Source organism: Gymnoscopelus braueri (assembly GCF_963280865.1).
Source record: "Gymnoscopelus braueri genome assembly, chromosome: 15".
Taxonomy (NCBI): Eukaryota; Metazoa; Chordata; class Actinopteri; order Myctophiformes; family Myctophidae; genus Gymnoscopelus; species Gymnoscopelus braueri.
Window position 1 is genome coordinate 47,430,036 of NC_137620.1, and position 21,258 is coordinate 47,451,293.

Consider the following 21,258-nt stretch of genomic DNA (forward strand, 5'->3'; position numbering starts at 1 on the left):
GCCCACTGCAGTCCATAATTTCTCTTATCTAGTTGTTTTACCACAATTAATCGGTTATCTAATCCACACCTAGTTCTTTCTTCATTAAAAGGACACTATTCTCTCAGAGGTGAAAAATCTCATTGGCAGCGGCGGGATTCGAACCCGCGCCTCCGGAGAGACTGGAGCCTTAATCCAGCGCCTTAGACCGCTCGGCCACGCTACCTCTGACACCAGTTACAACACGCTGTGAGTCAGACTGTCAGAGAGAGAGTAATGTTACCCTTTCCAGAACAGCTGTTAACGTGTGTATGTGTGTGTGTGTGTGTGTGTGTGTGTGTGTGTGTGTGTGTGTGTGGGGGGGGGGGGGGTTAAACTGATAGTCAGTAAGCTGGTCGTAAAGTGAATCATTAACCAGTTGTTACACCATCATAACACAGTAACAGAGGAGTCTGTTGTGTGTTAACTAGGGCTGTGAATCTTTGGGTATCCCACGATTCAATTCGATTGCGATTATTGGGGTCACGATTCGATTAATTTTTTTTTTTTTTTCAAAAACACACAATCCTCGATTCAAAAACGATTTTTTTTTCCTTTTTTTTTGTCCAGTAATGAGTATATCCACTGCCGTCCTGTATCCTAGTATCATAATGTAATGTAATCAGAGTACATGTACCTTTTACTCCAGTAATGAGTATATCCACAGCGGTCCTGTACCCCAGTATGGCCGAGCTGAACTCTCCCTCCTTCTCTCTCTCCATGGCCGCCGTGAGCTCATTGGCCGCCTCCGTCAGGTAGCCCGCCTCCCCCGAGTCCTGATTGGTCAACGGCAGCGAGAACAGCTCTGAGTGGTCGCTGGAGGAAGTCGCCTGATCTGATGACGAGAGAGAGAGAGCGGACGAGAGACAGAAACAGTGTTGATTTCGTCGACTAAAACTATGACGAAAAATGTTCGTCGACTTTTGACGAAAACTAAATATAAACTATGATGACTAAAACTATGACTAAATATATTGTCAATTTGGTCAACAAATAAAAACTAGACTAGCGGAGGGAGGGACTAGCGGAGAAGAGATCCAGTAGAACTGGAAGACCAGTCATTTTATGTTTGGTTGCGCTCGGGTGATGTGCTTTGAAAATAGCAGATCTACAAGCTCACAATGCCGTTCGCTTCAGACTGCGCGCCTCCGGCATGGTCCAAAACCGGAACCGAAACTTAAAGGGCAAGACCACTTTGTTAGAGGTTTGGGTTGTGTAGTTACCTTGCCATGATGTAACTCCAAAGGTGGACAAGAAATCAAAAATAATTGCTCCATTGATTAGAAATTGATCATTCAAAATATGCTCCTCATTGACTTACATTGTACACTGAAACAGCTCTCAAAGTCACTCTTTCAGCACGTAAACGAACGCAAACAAAATGTATTCAGACAATATAGAACCTCACCAAACCCAGTACTATTTTTTGTTTTAATAAAAATGTTAGCTTCCTGTTGATTTTGCTATTTTTATTTAGAAGAAAACCCAGACTGGATCCGCGGATCCGGATCTTCAAATAGTAAAATCAACAGGAAGTCGACATTTTTATTAAAAAAACAAACAGTACTGGGTTTGGTGATGTTCTATATTCTCTGAATCAGCTTTGTTTGTGTTAGTTTATGTGCTAAAAGAGTGACTTTGAGAGCTGTTTCACCGTACAATGTAAGTCAATGAGGAGCATATTTTGAATTATCAATTTCTAATCAATGGAGCAATTATTTTTTATTTCTTGCCCACCTTTGGAGTTACATCATGGCAAGGTAACTACACAACCCAAACCTCTACCAAAGTGGTCTTGCCCTTTAACTTAATATAAGTCATCTCCGTCGGTATTGCCCTTTAACTTAATATAAGTCATCTCCGTGGGTAGGTCAGTATGTCCTGATTACACCCAATGAATGGTCTGATAAATGGCGGGTAGGTCAGTATGTCGCCTACTTGGCCCATTCAATGGTCAGATAAAACGTGATAATGTCCTATTCAATGCATTGCTAGCATCCGAATGGGGTGGAGGATTGGTGTTTGGGAAGATGGCAGCAAGGTAATTGCAGTTTTTGCATTTTTTAAATTTCCATTCAGTTTTTAACTTTAAATTTTTCAAATTCAGTTCAGTTTTTAAAGCGGAATTAGTTTGACTGGTTTAGTTTAGTTTCTATGCTGTATTGTGAAAATAGTAGATCTACAAGCTCACAACGCAGCGTGCTGCGACGCGTTGCGAGCTTGTAGATCGGCTGTTTTCAGAATGCAACCAAGTGTAAAATCAGCCATTACGACGCCATCAAGGCACCGCCAACACACATTATAGTCGACTAAATCAACTGTAGTTTTTACTAAAACTAGACTAAAAGCATTTCAGATGACTAAAATATGAATTTTATTCAAAAGACTATGACTCGCACACTGTCTTCACTTATAAAGAGGTTTTTATTTAGGATGCAACGTTTCGGCCGCTTGGACCTTCATCAGGCACGCCATGAAGGTCCAAGCGGCCCAAACATTGCGTCCTAAATAAAAACCTCTCTATAAGTGAAGACAGTGTGAGGGACTCCCTCTCCCTTTTTCTTCCATATTCAGCATCTATACCCCGACGCACCTGTCTGTTTGTAGGTGTGCAAAAATACTTTTCCTAAAAGACTATGACTGAAACTAAATAAAATAAAATAAATTGCTGTCAAAATCAGCACTAGACAGAACCCCCCCCCAGTGGTGGAAAAAGTACTCAAATTCTTTACTTAAGTAAAAGTACCAATACTGCAATATAAAAATACTCTGTTACAAGTAAAAATCCAAAATAAAAATGTTACTTGAGTAAAAGTACAAAAGTATTGGCATCAAAATGTACTTAAAGTACCAAAAGTAAAAGTACTAAATATTTGAAAATAGCCGATCTACAAGCTCACAACGCGTCGCGATGCGACGCGTTGTGAGCTTGTAGATCTGCTATTTTCAAATAGCCTAGGTATAAAATAGGTTTAAAGTGGTTAATGTATGTTTCATTATATCATAATTTATATCTGAAAAGTAACTAGTACCTAAAGTTTTCAAATAATTGTAGTGGAGTAAAAGTACAATATTTGCCTCTGAGATGTAGTGGAGTAGAAGTAAAAGTATTGGAAATTGGAAATACTCAAGTAAAGTACAAATACCTCAAAATTGTACTTAAGTACAGTACTTAAGTAAATGTACTTAGTTACTTTACACCACTGCCCCCCCCCCCCCCCCATGACAAATATTTTTTTTTGGGGGGGTTGTGTGTGTGTTGTCACCTTGTTTGCAGCAGGGGTCGAAGATGGCCAGGTCGTTGTCGGACAGCGGAGGCGGGCCTTCCTGCGGCGGGGGAGGCGGCGATGGGACGCGCCCCTCCCCCATGGAGTCGAACAGCGAATCAAATTCCTCCTGGGACTCCTGCGATTGGTGGGCTCTGGTACAGGGCGGGTCAGAGGGGGGGCCTGGTCGTATGTGGAAAACAAAATCATCGTTTAGCTGGACAAATTTCAATACCCAAAATCTCTTACTATTGATAATATAATAAATAATAAATAATAAATAATAAATAATAAATAATAAATAATAAATAATAAATAAAATAATTATTGAGCTTCAGCTGATAAAGTAACTACATGTGAAAGGACCGCAACAGCCACTGGCTTTATTGCATTCTATGATATAAAGCATTAATACAATTATATACATTGGAATATATTGTACACACTTCATCTGTCTCAAAAGCTAAGCATAGTTCATTTCTCTCCGTGCCTGATGCCTGAATGCACGGACCGCTATAAATGACTGTGACAAAGGCTATGTTTACAATAATGTATCGTATTTGAATGTCTGAATATGTAATTCAGAGTCAGACGGACGGACGAACGGACGGACAGACGGGTGTAGGAGCAAAAAGAGGGACGCGGTCAGGATTCCATTCATAAATGTAAGTTTGTAAGTTTTCCATTCATAAAATGTAAGGAATAAATGGCTTTGCACAACATTGTTAACTAAGATAACGATGTGGCAATCCACATTGATGAATTGTCTATTCTTATATTATGTACTATTCTATACCTGCATATTATTCTATACATGTATATTTTCATCCACGCCTCTGGTTCCAGTGATCCAGCTGTGTGACACGTCATAAGTGATCGCGGAATTTTCCGTCGCTTTGAAATTACGCTGGAATGTGTTCCAATCCTGTGAGGCCAACGGGTCGACCACTCTGTCCTCACATTTAATCCTCTCCTCCTCGAGTGGAGGACGCGAGGAGAGTGACCGAGTGTGAAAGTTTGGGGTGTCGGAATTCAGCTTTAGCTGACGTACAGTAACGAGATCTTTCTTTCGAAACGCGAAAGAACATTAGGCTACTACATTTTTATCCCACGATTTTGTAACCCCATTTTTTTACACCCAGTGCCAATCTCTATGTCAGAGGTCTTCAACAGGGGGTCCGGGACCCCTAGGGGGTCCTCAGAGTTACTACAGGGGGTCCGCCAAATCTTTGTGTGATTTTTACATTAACCACTTCAACCAAGCATCCCTATTCTGAGGAGACTTTTAGCCAAAAATAGCAGATCTACAAGCGCACAACGCCTCGCGCTGCGAGGCGTTGTGCGCTTGTAGATCTGCTATTTTCGGCAAAGTGGTTTAGTTTAGGGGGGAAAAAGAGCAGGCTAAGTACAGAGTGAAAGGTCAGGTATACTAAGTATTGTTTAAGTGCATGGTTAAATGTCTGGAAATACACATTAACATGAATCCAACATGATAGTGCTGTGAAACAAGTCTATGAGGCTGCCTATGAAATCTATGGAAAAATATATATTTTATACAATATATAATGTGGGTCCCTGCTTTATCTCGCTCTCAGCCAAGGGGTCCTTGGCCTGAAAACGTTGAAGACCCCTGCTCTATGTAATCCTGGGCACTACACTCCCTCTGCCAACCTAGGGAGGCCAGGGCCGAGCTCATGCCTCCTTCAATGCATGAGAGCCAACCTGACAGGGGAGAGTTTCCGTGGTTGGACGTAGCGCGTGGAAGGAACACGTTATTCCAACCAGTTCCTTTCCCCTCCATCAGGCACCCCGGCTGGCCAGGGGGAGGCAGTATAGTGACCAGGATTACTACATGTTTTTTGTGAGGGTACCACAAGCCCCCAGAGTTGCTGAGAAACATTGAAGCCGCCACCCCCAGTGGCCAAAGCTGGAACTGCAGGCGGGGAGAAATACATGCACGAGCAAAACATACTGAGAGATATTTATATATATATATATATAAATATAAATATGTAAACATATTATACATAAATACATAAATACATATGAATTTACATATAAATATGCATCTCGAGTGTATTTAATAAATATCTCGTGTTCAATCCTTGACACACGGGCTGCCGTAGGACGCAAAAAGGACACTAGTGCGCATGCTCATAACTCTATGGTGTGTCTCATGCTCATAACTCTATGGTGTGTGTCCCCAAAAACGTCTCAATAATTCTACTTCCGGCAGACTTCCGGGTTCTTCAAAACGCCACTGAGCAATTTAATTGAAATGAATAGCTGGGGGGCGGGGCAATCTGCCCTCTAGTTATATTATACCTCTATGGCATTGGTTCTCAAAGTGGGGTCCGGGGGACCCCCAGGGGTACTTGAGGGTGTTCCAGGGGGTACCCAGAAAAAATGTGTAAATATAGCATCAGAATAATTATGACCTTTTATACTTTTGGCTATTCAAAGAATAGCAGATCTACAAGCTCATAGCGCGGCACCGAGTGCCGCGCTATGAGCTTGTAGATCTGCTATTTTTTTTTTTATCTTGAAAATGTGTGCAAATCTTTGAATATATATATTTTTTAAAGCGAACATTTGTAACTCAAATCTTTGCTTCTGGGGGGTCCCTGGAACAACATGTTTTGACATGGGGGTCCACGGCCAAATACATATCATTTTGGGGGTCCTTGACATGAAAAAGTTTGAGAACCACTGCTTTTGCACTACTTTTGATGCTTATACGAATTTGAGTTTTGGACGTAATGAGTCTCCACTTTCCTGGTTTTAACACATTGGGTGCCAGAGGTTTATTAAAATATTATACGTTGAGTGCCAGCATTTCTTCCATCCACTTGCGTTATACATTTCGTGCTGTGAGAAGCCCCGACGCGGAAATGCATGTAAACAAAGCGTGCGTGCGAGACGGCGGAGGGTCCCGACTAACGCCTGGAACAATAATATTTCCAACGCGACCCTCCATTGCAGCGTGATCGCCGATCGGAAACGGCTCGTTTCCACCACATTAAAAAGAAATGGAGATATTAAGCTTTTAATCAAGGAGATAACATTGAAAACGCCGACCGGAAGGATTTTTGACATGGAGCCACATCCAGCCTCTTCTTCTCAGAAACTGCTTGGGTGATGTCAAAGTTTCGTTTTAGCGCCCCACGTGGCCCACATGTATAAAAATAGAATTGGGTCAAAAACGGTCCGGACCGTTTTCGGCACTTCTCGTTTGGACCCTCAAAAACGGTCCGGACCGTTTTTGGCATTCAATGTGTTAACGGTTTAAAGGTTTCATGACGTTCAGTTTTATCACACATTAACAGTCTTTGTCCTGGTCCTTCAAACGTGTATAAAAAGTTTTAACAAAAAATTCCACTCCATTGATCCATGGCAGGTGTTTTTCCCTCACATTTCTAAAGCCTTTTCAACTGCAATGAAAAAAGAAATCTTTGCCTGCGGGTGTCGCTGTTGAGGGATTTTGCCTGTCAATCATCGCCTCTGCTCCGCCCCCCCCAAAGGAAAGGATAGGGGAGGGGAGGGGCGAGGAGGAGAGTGGGCGGGATTAATCGGCTGTGACCTCACTGCCCAAGGGCCAAGCTCAGATTACTTTTCAGCCTAATTATTCAGAAAACCCCAGACCACAGAAAATCCACTGAATGTTCAAAGTCCAGATTTTTTGGGTGTAATTGAGGTCATAAACCCCCCAAAAAAAACATAAAAAATAAAAAAAGTGAAAATGAATGTCACAGAACCTTTAATATTCACCTTCATCGTTCAGCGAGGCGTGGCTCAGCTCATCCTCCTCCTCTTCCTCCCCCTCCTCCTCTTCCTCCTGGGTGGGCGTGCCCCCCATCTCGTGGTAGGCCTCGGCCGCCACCTCAGGCTCGCCCAGCTCCGGCCCCCCCAGACCGGAGCCCAGGTCCTGGGGCGGGGCGGGGGCCTCGGTGCCCTCCTGCTCCTCCACCGGCTCACAGTCTGAGGCCCGGCGCCGCGGCAACGGGATGAGAGGGGGGGGGCAGGGGGGACGAGGAGGAGGGGGGCAGAGAGGAGGGGTCCAGGGGCCTGGTCACCTCCCCACCCTGAGAGAGAGAGAGAGAGAGAGAGAGAGAGAGAGAGAGAGAGAGGGAGAGGGAGAGGGAGAGGGAGAGGGAGAGGGAGAGGGAGAGAGAGAGAGAGAGAGAGAGAGAGAGAGAGAGAGAGAGAGAGAGAGAGAGAGGGAGAGAGAGGGAGGGAGAGAGAGAGCGAGAGAGAGAGTGAGAGAGAGAGACAGAGAGACAGACAGAGAGGATTAGGAAGATGGCAGCAAACTGACTAAATTGTTTTAAAAACAATAAATTCCGAAGCAATGGGCTTTTTAAATGGCGGCTTCTCAGGCTGGCTCAGCGGCTCTGGCTCAGTTCGCGTTGCATTGTGGGACTCGGCTATCCACCGAAGTGCTCGAAGCGTCCATCGGGTGTATGCTTAGAAACGGGGTAAAATAGGGCACATTCAAAGGGTAGATTTGAAGGGGTCTACGAGATGGGACAGCACTCGGCGCGCCACTGTGACGTCATCGCCCTTAAAATCCACACTTCGCAGGGCTCAACCCCCAAATTGAGACTGATGATCGTGTTTTTGGGCGGTGAAACCGCCCCTATAAGTGAGGTTTGGAAATTTGTACAATTATCCTGCGCTGTGATTGGCCAAAAAGTACCCCGCCTAACCCTGCACCGTGATTGGCCAATCACAGTCTATTCAGGACTGTGATTGGCCAGTGTCACATGACACATGTGCATAGCCCTATATAAGAAACCATAACTTTTAAAAAAACATAAGTTTGTTTTTTTAAGTTATGGTTTCGTCCATCATAAAGAGTGTTTCAATAAATGTATTTATTTTTTGTACATGATTGGTTGACTCCATTCAGTATTGTGATTAGCTAGCAAGACACCGCCCACTTCACACAGGGTGTGATTTTTTAAATTATTTCTATGTATTTGTCTTTATATGTTTTTTCTGTTTTATGGTGACCCTCTTGTTAAAAAAGTGACGTTCTTATTTTGTTGTTACCCGGACCGCTCTGTGCGTGGCACCAAGGTCCCTTTATAAGTACACAAAAACAGTGTGTTGTCATTATACGCTGAGGAAGGCCTGTGGGCCTTAACGTCCGGTTGACGCTGCTGCTGGGGAACTATGACCTAAAATAAGAGCCTAAATGAACTTAAGTGAGTGCTGGTATTCCTTTTTGTGAACTTTATCCGCCTGAACCGTGCACCCTGTACATTTGTACTTCGAAAACTTGTCTCATGAGTGCTTGCTTCTTTCCTTTTCAAGGAATTCTCCTTTAAGCCAGCTCAACTTTATTTTGTAGGGCTACAAAAGGGTGTGTGTGTGTGTGTGTGTGTGTGTGTGTGTGTGTGTGTGTGTGTGTGTGTGTGTGTGTGTGTGTGTGTGTGTGTGTGTGTGTGTGTGTGTGTGTGTGTGTGTGTGTGTGTGTGTGTGTGTGTGTGTGGTGGGTGGGTGGGTGGGTGGGTGTGTGTGTGCGTGTGTGTGCGTGTGTCTCACTCTGAAGAAGTCTTTGAGTTGTGGGCTGTTGTACAGAGCAGGGATGTTGGTGCTGAACGTCAACATGGTCTCTGCTGCCTTCCTCCTCTCCTCTATCACTGTCTCCTCAAACCTACCTGATACATGATGGAGAGAGGGAGAGAGAGAGAGAGAGAGAGAGAGACACACACAGACAGACAGACAGACAGACAGAATACATTGTGAATTGAGATCATAGCAGTCGTGTAAAAAGTACTCAAATTCTTTACTTAAGTAAAAGTACCAATACTGCAATATAGAAATACTCTGTTACAAGTAAAATTCCGGAATAAAAAATGTACTTGAGTAAAAGTACAAAAGTATTGGTATCAAAATGTACTTAAAGTACCAAAAGTAAAAGTACAAAAATGTTTGAAAATAGCAGATCTACAAGCTCACAACGCGTCGCGATGCGACGCGTTGTAAGCTTGTAGATCTGCTATTTTCAAATAGCCTAGGTATAAAATAGGTCTAAAGTGGTTAAATTATGTTTCATAATATCATAATTTATATCTGCAAAGTAACTAGTAACTAAAGTTTTCAAATAATTGTAGTGGAGTAAAAGTACAATATTTGCCTCTGAGATGTAGTGGAGTAGAAGTAAAAGTATTGGAAATGTGTAATACTCAAGTAAAGTACAAATACCTCAAAAGTGTACTTAAGTACAGTACTTAAGTACTTAGTTACTTTCCACCACTGGTTATTACAACCATGGCAACAGAACTACATGTTTACGTGTGTTTACAGCTCAGATATGTGTGTTAATAGCACAGATGACAGGAGGACATTCAACGGTTGAACCTTTGCGGTAGGCTTGGGCAATATACCGGTAATATCGTATATCTCGATATCAAAAGACAATACCGGTATTATAAAAAATACCGCATACCGTCATTATACTATTTTATTTAAAAAAAAAAAAAAAAAAAGTTTGATTTTTATTTTTTTTTATTTTTTTACCTATAAACGTCTAAATTACTTTTTTCTACTTACATTATTCCGAACCGAAACTGACCCGTGGATAATTGGACCGGACGGAACCGAGAAAATATCCTAATTACTGGACCCACCCGTGCTATGTGGACCCGGGCCGAAACGGGACCGAGGGAAACTGGACCCGTTCCGAAACGAACCGAGGATAATTTAAATGTATTAGACCCGGTCTGACCGGGTCTCTAGACCCGTACTGGACCCGGAGCTCATTTAAAATCACCGTGGTATTCAGCTTAGCCATGTGTTTCAGTCAACTCCTGCTCCCCCCCGCACCAACAGAGTAATCACAGACGAGCTGCGTCACGTGCATTCTGTTCTGTGTTTCAGACAGACAACATTTCCCCGACTTTATACCGTCTGTCTGTCCCCGCAGATTATGTCCATAAACATGCTCCACACAGACGACGTTCCAAATTGCATCTTCCTGGTGGCTTTTGTTTGCATTTCACCAGCCAAAAAAACTCCATGGCGTTACTACGCAGGTCGCAGTGTAGCCGCCCGGAAGACTCGCCCCAAAACACTCTCGCCCCCATTTTCTTGTATTTTTTTTTACTGAGGCTAAGGTTAGAAATAAGTTTAGGTTTAGGCATAGTTTTACTGAGGTCAAGTTTAGGAATAAGGTTAGATTTGGCACCGTTTTAATGAGGTTACGTTTAGGATTAAGGTTAGGTTTAGGCATAGTTTACTGAGGTTAGGGGGCGACTGTGTTTTGGGGCGACTGCAGTGCGGTGCGCGTGAGATTGGCTGCGTTTCAATCGGCTGTTGAGAGAACAGGCGATATGATTTGGGAGCGTAATTTACAACGCATTGGTCTCATTTTAAAACCGAAGGTTAAAGAGATTAATATAATAATAATAATAATACAAAGCTGGTCGTCGGCAGGTCCATCCATTTCAAATGGCTCCGACCGAGAACCGTGGCAATTGGAACTGATCCGAGTCCGACCCGTGCCCGAGGGACATGTCAATATTTTGGCCCCGAACCGGCTCGGTTCTCGGTTCGGGGCTCGGGTCTTCGGTTCCGGGTGTTAGTAAGGCTACAGTATAAGTTACTGTATTTGCACTCTAAGCCTAAGGTCATTTAATTCATTGTTTAATGTTTACAATAAGGTTAGTTAGGCCTACTGTATGTTGGACGGCAGTATGGGTTCTACTTTAGTTTAATACCCACACAGTATTTTGCACTCAGGATTTATGCACACTGTTTGTTAAAAACAGTGTAGACTAATAAATGTTGTTATCATACATTTTGTCCTTGGCTTGTTTCGTTATTTTAAAAATGTTTATAAAAATGTTTATATCGCATCGCATGCATGCGGACAATGCCCGCTGCTGCCATCTAGCGGTGGATAAGAAATATAGCATTCAGATCATGGGGAAATTCAGTCTATCACTGGCGCTATTAAAACTTTTTTTAATTGGTCGGTAATACCGAAAATCGCGGTAAAATTTAAATCAAAATACCGGTTTTAAAAAATCAATATCGCCCAAGCCTACTTTGCGGGGCATCAATAAACGCTGCATGTGATCGCTCTGGACAGGATATGCAAAGTAGAGGTGTACTATTTCGATATGCGAACGGCAAGGTATCGTCTCGTTTGACTTTGTATTGTATCGAATCGTTTTGCAATGCAAATGATCTATTGTATCGATACTAAGTACTTGTGCGTTGTATTTAGCAATTTTAAGAGGAAAAAAGAGAAAGAGGGCTTTAATTACTTGGTTTATGGATAAATGTGTGTAATCTCTGTGTTCATGTCAAGGTTGCGGGTTTGTCCATGATGTGATCTAATGCAATGTCCATGTATTTGCCAGAGAATCACTGTGATTACTTATTTATATCCATAATAGTTTTTTTTTTCCTTAGGGTGGGAACTCCTATTTGTAACTATACCTTTCAAGCCAGGAACCTCATTTGGGGTTTAATTCGGGTCTAATTCGGGTCTATTTGACCAATATAAATCAACTTTTGTCTTTTTTTTTGCTGTAAAAATATTTTTATCAGCGCAGGCGGGACCCCGCCTGCTGTTGGCCCCCCCCGCACCGCAGCACTTGCTGCCCCTCCGTCACGCCACTGGATTTGGATGTTACAGTCTGTTTGAATCATAATGCAGATTTATGACTGCAGCCAGTTGTACATACAAGCTAGATTTATACAGCGGGTCGTGTGTCGATATAGCAGATCTACAAGCTCACAATGCCTTGCGTCCGCGACGCATTGTGAGCTTGTCGATCTGCCATTTTCGGTGCACGACACCTCGTACAACGAGGCTGCAACACGTGCAGTGCTGGTGTCGGGTTACTATAGTAACGTGACGCCGCGCTGTCAATGAACAGAGATGATGAGACAAGACTGTCTTTCTGCTCCCGTGCACCTCTCACTGACCAAACTACTTTACAACGAAGAATTCGTTCTTAATGGATATTATTTTTCAGGACTAAGATAACAGGCTCGCTAGGAGATGAAGTGAAGTTGAAGCAGAGTAGCAGTTTGGCAAAACACACCCATCCAACTTTTCTTTTTTCTTTTTTTTTTTACAGACACAACGTTTTTTAAGATAATAAAATAATAAATAATGGCGCTGCGACATAATCACCCTCCCGGGCCGTCCTCGCCCCCTTCCTCCCCTCCTTCCTAACTAACTCACTAATGCTCGTGGGTAGCGAACTCACATTTCAAATTGCATTGATTGACTGACTGGTGGTGATAGAAACATACCTGACACAAGTTGTAATATCTAGATTTGACAGCAACACGAACTAAGTGCATGACCTGGTGAGACCGCGGGGACAAGCATCCCAGCGTTGTCAAGCTTGCAATGCGCATCGGGGATTTGCAGAAACTAGAGTTGGGTTTCATTTTCGTTTTTACAGCTCGTGTTGGTAACTGGAAGCCTCGCCCCAAAACATAGTCGCCCCCATTTTTCCCGCGGAGGCGGCCGTTCCGAGGTCGCCGGATTAGTCCCGGGGCGACTGTGTTTTGGGGCGACTGGCCGGGGATTGCATATACTTCTCCATACAACGGTGTCTAACCGAGAGAGTTGTACTTCTCCACACAACGGTGTCTAACCGAGAGAGTTCATGCAGATCACAGCTGACAAAACAAATATTATATATTATCGGAGCTATAATTAATTTTATCGGTTTTATCGGGATGACGTCATAATTCCTGATATCGGGCCGATACTGTGGATTTGTAAAATATTCGCGGTAAAAAAATATTTTACCGCAAATTATTTTTATATTTTTCTCTGTTCTTGGTGACAACTCTAGTGCGTCCCATGGACGCCACGAGGGTGTCATGAATGCGTCCTTTCTCGATATTGTGCGTCAGCGACGCAGGACGCAGGCCTATGAGCATCTCTGGAGGGGGCCGTGTTTTTTCAATTACTTTTTTCATCTATTTTAAATATATATTTTTGAAAAATTTAAAAATAAAATACAACAAAAAAATAAAATAAAATAAATGAAAAAAATTATCGGAAGAACACGGCCCCCTCACGCATTAGGAGTGCAGGGTGAGTCACCAGAAACAAGGACGGGTGTTTTCGACGAATCTAACATGGTTAAAATGGAGTTTGAAGTTACAATGGGTTTGTATAGGAAGGGGGCGTGTCTGATAACATTAATATCAAATATATAAATACTGAATCGAGCAACTTAAAAACTGTCTGGGGGGCTCACAAAGGCCTGAGTAGATGATAAAATGACCAAACGTTTTTTTGAAAGTGAAATATCCCTTTAAATGTATCTTTACACCCCTAATAAAAAACACTCCTCCGCTCAAAAAAACTCTTTCTTCTGGACATGGACGACCCTTGCAAGATTCATACTTAGTTTTGCGGTGGTTGTCGCTCACCGAATACTGTTGATCTACGACATACATGGGCACCTGGCGGCCCGGGGGCCACATGAGGCCCCCACCTTAATGCGCCCCGCAGGTTAACATCAGAATAGTGATATATTATTGATTTCAGCTGTTATGATTCCAAACATGACCCGCTTTAATTACTTCAGTCTAAATTAGTAGCTCAATGACTAGTATTACAATTCTATTGTCTTTTTTATGTCCAATGTGTTTATATTTAAGTTCATAAAGTTAACTTAAGTATAACTAAATAAATGCATTTGAAATTAAATACAAATGTTACTTTTCAGAATTCCAATTCAAAAATAGCCAAAAAGAAAACAAATCTGGATTCCAATTAAGAAATAGCAGATCTACAAGCTAAAAACGCGTCGCGCTGCGACGCGTTTTGAGCTTGTAGATCTGCTATTTTTGCTACTTTTGTGTGACATAGAATGGCGAAGCACGGCATTAGTTTACGAAAAAAGTTAAAATACGGAGATAAGGGGTGTCTGCCCGACAGTATATGCAACGTGTCCCTCTGGAGTGAGTGTGTAAATATAGTGGCCCTCTGCATCATCAAAGTTGAATCACCCCTGATCTACGAGCTCAAGGTCAGCTTGTAGATCAGCTATTTTCAGTGCGCAACACCAATGTGCAATTACGCGTGTGTGTGCGACGTGCGTGTGTGCGTGTGCGTGGGTCGTACCAAAGACCTGTGCCCGTGGGAAGGGGGGGAACTCCTCTTGTCTCCTGAACAGGTTCCTGTGGGTGTAGCTCAACTCTCCATGAAGCTTCTTCAGCTCCGAGAACCTCCTCCAGACCGCAACCTCCTTCACGTCCTCCGGGCGGCGCTTTGACACAAACTACACCACAACACAGACACACAACATTCATTATTATTGCCTCCGCCAGGCCGAAAGGCATGGGCGAGAGAGTATGTTTTACCCTCCGTCCGTCCGTCCGTCCGTCCGTCCGTCCGTGTGTGTGTGTGTGTGTGTGTGTGTGTGTCATGTCCGTGTGTTAGCAGCTAATCTCCGGCACCGTTGGCCCGCTCGCTGCGAAACTGTGCACACACACTCCCTGGATGCCAATTCAGAACCTCTGCCTCAAATTCTTCAGATGGGCCTGTTATAGCGCCACCTGGAGGCCGATTTGTGCAAAACCAAATTTTTTATTTTACTCCTACAGATTTTATCCAAACGTCATGCAAATCGGTACACAGTATCTCTATAGTCATGTGATCAACACGGATCAGTCCCATTTCCCATATTCCATCCTCATTGATAAGCTTGTAGATCCGCTATTTGCGCAATCTTTTTATTTTGACGATTATGACCATTATGCAAAATACTTGCTTTGGTTCTGTCCTGTGGTGGGATCCCCAACTTTAACTGTTTGTGTTTTTTTCCGTAAATTAACGCGCCTACATGATCATACTACAGCGTCACACAAAAGCAACAAAAGTAGCAGATCTACACGACTCAAACTTGTAGATCTGCTACTTTCTGCTATGCTTTTGAATTCGAATCCTGAAAATGTTAAGTATATAACTGTAATAAGACATGGGAGACTCCTTTTACTGAACAAACACTCTATAGCAATGATTACTATCACAATATAGAGCTATTTAACACTTATTTTAACCAAAGTTAATCACTTACACTACCTTTAATTAATTGTTTTTTTTTACTGGGTTGTGAATGACCCATCATCCTTCTCTCCCATTGCCCGTGCCTATAGCTCCTGTATATGTATAGCTCCTTGTATATTGTCCTGTATTGTCCTGTATAGATCCTTGTATTTGTCCCAGGGGTTGACACTAAGGTCTCAGAGGCACTTGCCCGTTGGGCAAGTACAGGTCAAGTTCTACTTGCCCAAAGGTCATGCCCACTTGCCCGAACAGTTAATAAAATGTATGTTAAAACCAATGGATAACTGCCGAGTGGCGACAGTCACTCTGAAAGTCTGAATGAGCGCAACTGCTACTTGCTAAACTGTAGCGTTATTTGTTCTTTCATGGATAACCAATAATATTTAACCCATTAAGACCTGGGACGCATCTGTGTCATTTTTACATTTGAGCTAAAAAGCATTATTTTACACTTTAGCTATTCCAAAAATAGCAGATCTACAAGCTCATAGCACGGCACCGAGTGCCGCGCTATGAGCTTGTAGATCTGCTATTTTTGAAAAATTGTGAAAATGTGTGCAAATCTTTGAATATATATATTCTTTTAAAGCGAACATTTTTAACTCAAATCTTTGCTTCTGGGGGGGTCCCTGGAACAAAATATTTTGAGATGGGGGTCCGCGGTCACATTCATATAATTCTTAAACATACGTTTTTTTCAGAATACTGTTGGGATTTAGAAGATATTTGTAGAATGGGCTTCAGGTTTTAAGGGTTAATGAAGACGGTTTGCTTCCCCCATTCAAACACACTTGCCCATCGGGCAACCTGAAAGCAAACTCCACTTGCCCGAATGTTTTATCTACTTGCCACGGGCAGTCGAGCAACTGTTGGCGTCAACCCCTGTACTTGTCTTGTACGTGTCTGTTCTTGTCTGTATTTGTCTGTACTTCTTGTTCTTGTAGATATTTATATCATATTGCTATTGAGTACTTTACTTGTTATATGTTGTATTTATTTGTATATACATGTACAGTATGCTTGTTTAATATCTCACTTATTTTGCTATTTGTTAGTTTATGTTTGTCTGACTGTTTTTGTTTCTATTTAATTTAATTATTTGTTAGTCTATATGTGTTATTTATGTATGTATATAGGTGAATTATCATTATTATTATTATTATTATCCTTATTATTATCATTTAATTTGTTTTGTCTTGCTGTTCCCTGTATACTGTATGGCAACTTATGCCCATTTGGTGATTTATTATTTACTTATCTCTGCTTACCTTAAAAAAGAAATGTAAAAATAAGGAACAATTAAATGTATCGAAAAAATAAAAAATAAAATAAACCAGGTAAATAGTCACGTGAAAATAGAGTGCAGAGAGAACAATGTAAAGTCTCAAATAAACTATAAATGATACCAGTTAAACAATCATCCTATCAGTCTAAACAGAACATAGATGAAACCCTTCAGCCCTAGTATATACTGTGGCTATTTTTCAAAGGATGTTCATACATTATAAATGGGACATTTTTGCATATTTCATACTTTTATACTTGTGGTATACTCTCACCTTTTTTTTTTACTCAAGTACATTTTGAATACTGGACATTTTACTTGTTGCAACAGAGTATTTATTCATGATAGCATTGATACTTTTACCTAAGTAAAAAAATATGTAATACTTATTCCACCACTAGTCATAATAATAAAAAACACCAGCAGATCATCTGAACTGTAGATATTATAAATAAACACAGATGAATAAATAATAATAATAATAATAATAATAAATAATAATAAACAGACCCTTGCAGTGACTCTGTACTCTGTGTGTCCCTTCTCGTGTGGGCGTGGCTCCGTCACGTTGAATGAGCGGTAGTATTCCTCCTTCACTTTGTTACGAGACATTGTTACTAATTTATGAATGAAAAAAACACAACTAAATGATCACAAACTACTAGTTTAGTTCCTTCTCACTCATCCACTCTCTACTAGTACGCTCACTACCGGGTCAGTGACGCATTTACGCAACGACGCGATGACGCACGACGCACGCTGCCTACAGCGTCGTACTGGAGGTGGATCATGTACTTTATAAACCCAGCTGGCTTCTGTGTGGAGCAGCACAGTCTCTGTGGCGCAACCGGTTAGCGCGTTCGGCTGTTAACCGAAAGGTTGGTGGTTCGAGTCCACCCAGGGACGATGATCTTTTTCACTAGAATGAAAACAACAGTTGATAAATAGAAGTTCACAAATCAATTACAATAAATAATTTCCTCTTTCAACAAAGCCAAAACGCAATAGAGTTCTATACAAATGATTTACAGTTGGTTAAATTGACCTGCTTTCTTCTATGGCATAGAAGAAAGCAGGTCAATTTAACCAACTGTAAATCATAGAATGCCTATTTGCCTATTTCAGTGAGTCTCAACCCTTTTTTTAAAATTCAAGGATAGTTTGATATGCATTATTACATGATATGCATATGCATTATTAAATATCAGATCTTACAAGCTCACAACACGTCGTGTTGTGAGCTTGTAGATCTGCTGTTTTCACCAGCCCCATTTGGAATCTTCCAGAAACTAAACTTTTTAGGATTGGGTTGGGGGAAACGTTTAAATCTCTTATTTATTTAGTCAGCCTGTGCCATGTTTTCCCATTGTAGCCGAACCGGGAGCAGTACTGGCACCTGCCGCAGGGGGTTCTTCCAGGTTGAATGAGAAAACATGGCACAGAGGCTGACTAAATAAGAAATGTAAACGTTTTTTTCAACCCCGTCCTATAAAGTTTACTTTCCGAAAAAGCCTCAAACATCTGTAGGTGTCTGGGACTACCTTTACTTTTTGGTAGTCCCAAACACCGGACGAGACATCGATCTAACGATCTAACTCTGAGAGTGTGTATAAATGGAAATTTATAAAAAAAAAAAAACTAGGGACTGGGGATCTGGCTACCTCGATGTAAAATGGGCTATTTTGACAAAAACATTTTTTTTTTAAATGCAATATTTGTAAAATGGTCTTAAGTAATGTAAAGTATACATGATGTGAACATGCACGGTACATCAGACTTAATTCTATCCTTTAACTTCTTGTTTATGTCCAAAAGTGACTGGATATACAGGTTTTGAAGCAATTTGTAGCAATTGTAGACATATTAGACCTTAATTGTCGAATGTTTCAGCATGTTCTAATCATGTATACTTTACTTTACTTAAAATAATTTTCCAAATATTAAATATTTTAACATTTTGGGAAAAAATGACAATTTAACACCGAGCTGTTACCCCTGGACCCCCACGTTGTGACGTCTATCAGTCTGCACCCAAATATGGAAAGGACTGACATCATAGATGACTGACGTCATAGACTGTCCTTCAAGCAGCCTACTCTGATAACAGTTACTGCAGTTCTATAAAATATTACTGTTGAGATGTTGATTTGAATGTGAAGGACGGGGACCCCAACCAAACTATTATGTATTTAATTTTAGCTGAGAACCCCTGGAATCCCCTCAAGGTTCTCAATGTTTACTGCTTACTGTAAATGGCTCTGGATTAAAAGAGGGTCTGCTTAATGCCTAAACTGTAAACTTTCACAACATCCCACCAATCCATCACTTTTAGACGCATTCAGAGAGGTCATGTGATGTTATTTAGACACACCCCCTCCGCTGTGCACACAGTCTCTGTGGCACAACCGGTTAGCGCGTTCGGCTGTTAACCGAAAGGTTGGTGGTTCGAGTCCACCCAGGGACGATGATGTTTTTCACTAGAAAGAAAACAACACCCGGTGATGCAGAGTTGTGAACAAAATTACGATGTAACCAGACTAGAATAGACTAGATATAGTCAATGGCCTGTAGGTCATTACTGAGAAATAAACCCCTAATAATTTGAGGTTTATCTTTCTCCCCGTTGATTATCCCGCTTATTACACGGCTACTTAGTAAAGACATTAATAATAAATTGACCCAAAAGTAACAACAAAACGAAGGATTATGGTAATGAAAGCATTTCATATATGCCAAGTGCATCCAGTGGCAGTGCAACGCTGTCGCCTCGGAAAACAACGGAAATATTGATAAAATTGCATCGATATAAAAAAAACAGACCGGTGAATTCAGTGATTGCCCAATCAGAATCAAGCATTCAACCAAGTAGTGTAATAAAGTTGGATCATGTCTACTAACATTTCATGTGCATCTAAAGCAGTGGTTCTCAACCTTTTCAGACCGTGACCCGCCAAAATAATCATCTTTGAACTGGGGACCCCCCAAAATAATCATCTTTGAACTGGGGACCCCCTCACCCTAATAATCACTTTGTAGGCATTTTGTTTGACTCGGTTTCCACAGATAAATATTGTGAAAATAGCAGATGTACAAGCTCACAAGAGGCATTGTGACCTTGTAGATCGTCTATTTAAAAAAAAAATCCTCTTTCTTATATCATTTGACAATTTGGCCAATATTTGACCAGTTTGTGTAGTAAATATTTGTTGAGGTATTAAAATGGTCTTAAAATGTCATCTGGGGAACCCCCCACAATCATGTGGGGAGTGGGGACCCCCCTGGGGGTCCAGACCCACAGGTTGCGAACCACTGATCTAAAGAATAGTTAATAGAACCTTCCCCTAAGACCAAAACAAAAAACACATATTAAATAAAATGTGTATAAATGTAATAACCAACCACTTGTGCTGTTTTCCCTACAGAAAACTAACATGTTCCCTCAGATTTATTTCTTTACATAGGTCAGTAGAATGGTCTTAATGAATAATTAATATACAGGATAACGCTATTCTCAAGTACAATTTTATTACATTTTTCCACTGCTTAGTTTACAATAAAACAATAAAAAAAGAACTGGGTTACAATACAGTACTGATCATTCCTAACCCTATAACTCTTTTGATCACATGTACATACAATACAATATTGCAGGGAGTGAAATGATTGTACCAAGTGAAATGCAATGAAATGTCTTATGCATGTGTACATTGGTGAAGTTCAACAGGTCATTAAAGGAGGAGTTCACCCAAAAAATGACTTATTTTCTGTCAATTGCACACCCCATGAAGCCTTGAATTCATGGATTTATTTGTGTTTTAGTGGCATTCCTAAGCCAATAATTTGATGACCGGGTGTGTATCCGGTAGGACACACAAATAATCTACTTTGTGTCTCCTACCGGATACATTAGCCGGTAGGAGACGGGAATCAAATTATTGGCTTAGGAATGCCACAAAAACAAAAATAAATCCATGGATTTATGGAATGCGTCCATTCTGTTTCTACACACCCAGAGCCATTTACTAGAGAGTTACGCCAACCCGGGGGGGGGGGGGGGGGGGGTTTGTACACTCTAAATCCAGGGGTCTTCAATGTTTTCAGGCCAAGGACCCCCTAGCTGAGGGAGAGATGATGCAGGGACCCCCTCTATAGTGTATAAAATTGTGTTTCAGATTATGCTATTTTTGTTTACTTGCTCTGCTCTTTTTTCCCCTCTACACCTATACCTCTTTGCCAAAAATAGCGTGTAGATCTGCTATTTTTGGCTACAGTTCTCCTCAGAGAAGGGATGCTTGGGTTCAAGTGATTAATGTAAAAAAGAAAAATCCTATCACACAAAGATTTGGCAGCCCCCCTGTAGTAACTCTGAGGACCCCGTGCATTCCGTAAAGGTCCGGTTCATGGCTTTGTCATGATTCGCCAATAGAAGGCTCTGTAGAAGACCTGGCCTGATGAAGTGAACGGAGGTGATGAACTAAAAAAGGGCCAGAACCGGGGGGGGGGGGGGGGGGGGGTTCGCGCAACAACGGCTGATAAGTCTATTGAGCATTACCGAGCCATTCCGGGTGGAGAACGGAACGCTCGTCCTAAAACACACTGCCCCATTTTTTCCCGCGGACCGAGGCCACCGG

General features: G+C 41.7%; 1 protein-coding gene across 1 annotated transcript in view; it reads right to left on the bottom strand.

Moving 5' to 3' along the window:
- snx15 (sorting nexin 15) overlaps positions 1-17,304 on the bottom strand; it is a 21,283-nt gene extending 3,979 nt beyond the window's left edge. The window contains 7 exon segments of the mRNA XM_080450651.1: positions 656-853; positions 3,285-3,467; positions 7,053-7,302; positions 7,304-7,366; positions 8,832-8,947; positions 14,398-14,554; positions 17,138-17,304. Of these exon segments, the coding sequence (XP_080306777.1) occupies positions 656-853; positions 3,285-3,467; positions 7,053-7,302; positions 7,304-7,366; positions 8,832-8,947; positions 14,398-14,554; positions 17,138-17,239 (1,069 nt within the window). The 5' untranslated portion in view covers positions 17,240-17,304.
- Positions 17,305-21,258: the final 3,954 nt, after the last annotated feature.